Source organism: Fragaria vesca, linkage group LG3 (assembly GCF_000184155.1).
Source record: "Fragaria vesca subsp. vesca linkage group LG3, FraVesHawaii_1.0, whole genome shotgun sequence".
NCBI classification, from domain to species: domain Eukaryota; kingdom Viridiplantae; phylum Streptophyta; class Magnoliopsida; order Rosales; family Rosaceae; genus Fragaria; species Fragaria vesca.
Window position 1 is genome coordinate 21,986,195 of NC_020493.1, and position 4,639 is coordinate 21,990,833.

Sequence of the window (4,639 nt, forward strand, 5' to 3'; positions counted from 1 at the left end):
AGTAGTAGATGTTTCTTATGATAGTTGTAGACAGTCTGAAGAATCATTTTGATTTCTAGAAAGTCTACTTTTGTGTGATTTTGCTCATCTGAAAGGTAGATATTTCTAATGAAAACTGTAGATATAGAGAGACTTAACGGAGAGTTAACGGTGTTAGTTTGCTTTAACCTGCTATAGCAAGTCAAAACTTGTTGGGTATCCATACCTTAAGACACACAAATGGAACCCTTTTTTTTTAGAGTAAAATCAAGAATAATTACAGCCATGAGCACCATCAGTGATGGGACATAACATCACCACACTATCCCTATCAGTTTAGGATGATGTTAATGTTAATGTTTTTAAATATTTCTCTTTACTCTGTTGCCTGAGGTCTCACTATCCATATCCTCTTTTAGTCCCTTATGATTAAAAGTATGGAACTATAGTTACATCATGAACTTGATTTATAATTTTGAGTGATAAATTTCTTGTGTATTGTAAAAAGACGCTTCTACATTAGCATCAATAGTTTATTTAACATGATCGATCAGTGCTGTAGAAAAAAAAATAAAAAAAATAAAAGCTTTTAATAGTTGAGTGTTAATTTCATATCTAAACTTACAGGTATGAAACTACTTTCATTCATGAAATTGTCGAAGATATCTCAGCATACATGAATGTGGCAGAGTTCCCAATTGGAATAGATTCTCATCTACAAGATAATCTTGTAGGAGTAAAGACTGAAGATCTCAAGTTAACTAATAATGCATTAGAAGATCCGGTGATTGAAGAACTCATCCAAAAGCCTCTTTCAAATATTGAAGAAACTCGCATTTGGATGCATGACATGATTGAAGAAATGGGTGAAGAGCCTCACAACTATAGAATGGTTAGTACGTGTGTGCGTGTATGTGTGTGTATTTTCTGCTAGATATATATGTTGAAATTCTAATCGAATGCATTACCAATTCCCTCTTTTAGGCCCCTTCAACCGCGACGATCTTTTTGCTCGTGAATGTTGGTCTAGAGATTTGCTCAGGTATGTTTGATCAATTTTCCTCCCCAAGTAATAAGCCCCATTCTGCACTAATTAGCATGGTGTTGGCTATTTCGGCTGTAATCGTTTCCATTTGGGAGCTCATTCACAAGGGTATGAAGGAGAGAGTAAGATATAAGAGGCGACTGGGAATGTTTGGGTGGTTTTATTCACGTTCCAGTAACAAAATCTTCGGTAGTGTTCCTGAAATGTGTGGTTTGCTTGGTGGCATCTCTCAATGGGTTTACTCAACATTTCAGTATGTTTGCATCCTTCGGCACGTAAAGAATCCCTACAAAATGTTCCTTTGGCCTATCATATTCCTCTTATGCTTGGGTGCTTCAAGGTTATATTGGAACCAAAGAAACATGACCAGAAAACTGAAACAATAGAGCAGCTTGTTGCCCTCCCAAAATTGTTTGCTGTGAAGTTATGCTCACTGTCGACTTTTCTTTATTCAATGTGTAATTTTTTTTTTTTGATGAGTTATTCAATGTGTAATGATGTATATGTATGTTCTTATCACATATACGCATGAATCATGATCGGTTTTTAAATTATGATACCCAGAAGCAAGCATGATTCTATGTGCATGGCTTTTCTTTTCTCAATCAGTTCTTTTCTTCTGCATGTGTTGCAGTGCTGGTTTGATTTTCTATTGTTTGAGCTTTTCTTATTAACAAGATTCATTTCGGTCTTCTATATGTACTTTTCATATGTGTGTGTACGTGTACGAGAGCAAGTAAATTTTATTAGGTATTTTGTACTCATGCATGATATGCAAATGCAAGTACTTGAAGAAGGGTTTGTTGGCCATGTATGGCTATGAGAAATAACTAATTATGCTTTAACATTGAGTTACAAAATCAACAATTTTTAGCAGCAAATCGCCAGCCTTGTCGATGTTGGGGTTTGGGTTGAACATATGAAAGCAATGGTCCTCCCCTTTTGTCTCATACAACTCCGCAAACCCTTCCCCTTTAAGATTCTCTAAAGTCTCATGGTAGCTCACTCCTCTATCTCTCAGCCAATCTTTCTCCGCAACACAAACCAACACCTTCCCACAGGGCATTTTCACCAAGTCTGGATCCGCTGCCGGGTTCAGTTTCGGGTCATCATCGCACCCGGAACTTGTTGAGCTCAAAAACTTGTACATTTCGTCACGCTCTTTACCTCCGAAGAAGGGATGCACCATAACTAAGCCAACAATGTTCAACCCTAGTGGAACCGTAACCCCAGCTTGCACCGCAACATAGTGAGCGATGTTGGCTCCAGCACTCTCACCGCCCAAGAAGACCCTGTTCAGATCTGCATACTCGTTGAGCCAAGCTTCAGGTCCTTGTCCATTAGAGTGGCAACTGATCCAGTGCAGCGCGGAAGCTGAATCGTCGTAGGCAATTGGGAGACGATGCTCCGGGGCTAACCTGTAGCCAACAGAAATTACAATGACGTTGGCTTTGAGGACTAGAGATGAAAGGAACTTCTTTCCAATGTCACCAAAGGGTGATCCCATGCAGAAGCCTCCACCGTGGTAATGGACAAAGAGGGGCAACTTCTGACCTCCGCCGTTGATTTTGGGAATGAAAATACGAGCCTTTGCTCCGGTTTCAGGCGAAACCACCACGTCTTTGGATTGGACTCCTGTTGTTGGGTCGAGTCCCGCCGGAATAGGGTCATGGAGTGGCATGTACCTCTCTATGCTACCATCTCTGAAGACTTTGAAGAAAGGTGGGAAGTCATGCATTATCTCATTGTTGTTTGAATCCATAGCTAAATCTAGTTCTAGGAGGAATATGATAGAGAAGAAGGGAATGTTGTTTGATAATGAGTAGGTTCAGCTGGATTTGGCTTTAAAGGAAATCCAAAGGGGATTTAATGATATGTTAGGCAAACTGGCAAGTCAAATAGCTACTTGTCACTTGGAAGTGTGGTGGAGAAAGGGGCAACCGTGCAACCCGATACCATCAAACTTTCGTTGTGGAAAGTTAGTTAATTAGCTCGACTGTTTTTCTTGAAGCTTTGTTTAGTGATAATCACCACGTTTATTTATTACTTTTGATCAGTTCAGAGAAAATTATGTTTTTAAACTATCACTTTCTCACATCTTGTTGAAGACAAATGGGTAGTCGACAAGTAATTAGTGCATGAAGTATTCCTAGCGTTCATGCCCTAATTAAGCGTTCAAATTAAAAACCCCTAGCGTTCCAAAAAATCAAATATAACAATCTCTAGATACCCTCAACCGTAACACAAATGAGAAGCAGTTTTCTCAACGTTTCCACATAGAGGGTAACAATTAGTTATATTGGGGAAAATTCCTGCCATGCAGATATGCAAAGCATGCCTACTGCCTTTCCAGGCAAATTTTCTTCAACTCACCCTTCCTGCCGCACATGGTGCCTTTCTTTAGATGTATGTCATATATACATGTCCGCATAGCTGACAAATCCATATTAGGGTAGGTAGATAAAATAAATTCTACGTAAAAGAAGCCATACATGTACGTCTTCTTTTCAAACAATTACATAAAGGAAGCCATGCAAAAGTTTTCTTTCCAGCTACTAGCTAGTCGGGTTTCAAGAATTGAACAGCCTGAATAAGGAAGAGATGTACCAGTACGTACGTCGATAATTCTATATAGAATTATAGATGGATAAGAAATAATCATCAGTCTATTCAAACAAAGAAATTAAAAGAAATAATCATCAGTATATATAGATATATAGAATGCAGAATTAATCATGCATCAGTATGACATATAAATTGTAAATGAAAATATTCCTACTTCGCTTGAGCAATATTACAAACCGGATTGAACCAATTCAGTGGACAAGGTTACAAAAATAGAAAACAATCCAGACTTAGAAAGGATTGCTTAATTTCTACTGTCCTAGTAGCTAATCGAGTAGCTCTAGAACTCTAGAATGATATCTTTGGACGTCCAATTGGTGTCTTGTTGAGCCAAAAGAAACACAATTTCCTTGTCCTTTGAATTCACTTGCAGGAAATGATAAGGAAGATCACTATGTTAGCGATCTTCCCCCAAGTTTTGTACCTCACGCATCCTCATCCCCCATGAATCGGTCGTCTTTCCGCCATGGCACCAAAGAATAATTCAAACTCTTTATTCTTCTAAGTTGTTCAGACGTCATCATCTATATATATAAATATATATATATATATATATAGATTTTCTCAGCTGCGGACGTCCGCACTGATTTTTTGGTGCGAATTTCCATTTTTGCACCACTTCCCGATCGAATTTCCTCAAACTTCCTTCTAGACATATCTAGATCATCTTGTGTAGATCATCTCTGCAAAATTTCAGCCAATTTGGTGATCGTTAAGGCCCTCAAAATCGAAAAACAAATCTGACGGACTGAATTCTGTCCTGTTCAGGTATATAACAGAAAAACGCAAGTTTGAGGGCCTTAACGATCACCAAATTGGCTGAAATTTTGCAGAGATGATCTACACAAAATGATCTAGATATGTCTAGAAGAAAGTTTGAGAAAATTCGATCAGGAAGTGGTGCAAAAATGGAAATCCGCACTAAAAACTTTGGTGCGGACGTCCGCAGCCGAGAAGGCCTATATATATATATATATATATATTAAACTA

General features: G+C 38.3%; 2 protein-coding genes across 2 annotated transcripts in view; one reads left to right on the forward strand and one right to left on the reverse strand.

Moving 5' to 3' along the window:
* LOC101303984 (TMV resistance protein N-like) overlaps positions 1 to 1,669 on the forward strand; it is a 6,164-nt gene extending 4,495 nt beyond the window's left edge. Inside the window, exons 2-4 of the mRNA XM_004296037.1 lie at positions 607 to 871; positions 964 to 1,021; positions 1,659 to 1,669. Of these exons, the coding sequence (XP_004296085.1) occupies positions 607 to 871; positions 964 to 1,021; positions 1,659 to 1,669 (334 nt within the window). The remainder of the gene's footprint in view (positions 1 to 606; positions 872 to 963; positions 1,022 to 1,658) is intronic.
* Positions 1,670 to 1,865: 196 nt separating this feature from the next.
* On the reverse strand, positions 1,866 to 2,786 carry LOC101304267 (probable carboxylesterase 5-like). The gene has a single exon (XM_004296038.1). The coding sequence runs from the start codon at positions 2,784 to 2,786 to the stop codon at positions 1,866 to 1,868; it is 921 nt and encodes a 306-aa protein (XP_004296086.1).
* Between the last annotated feature and the right edge of the window lie 1,853 nt (positions 2,787 to 4,639).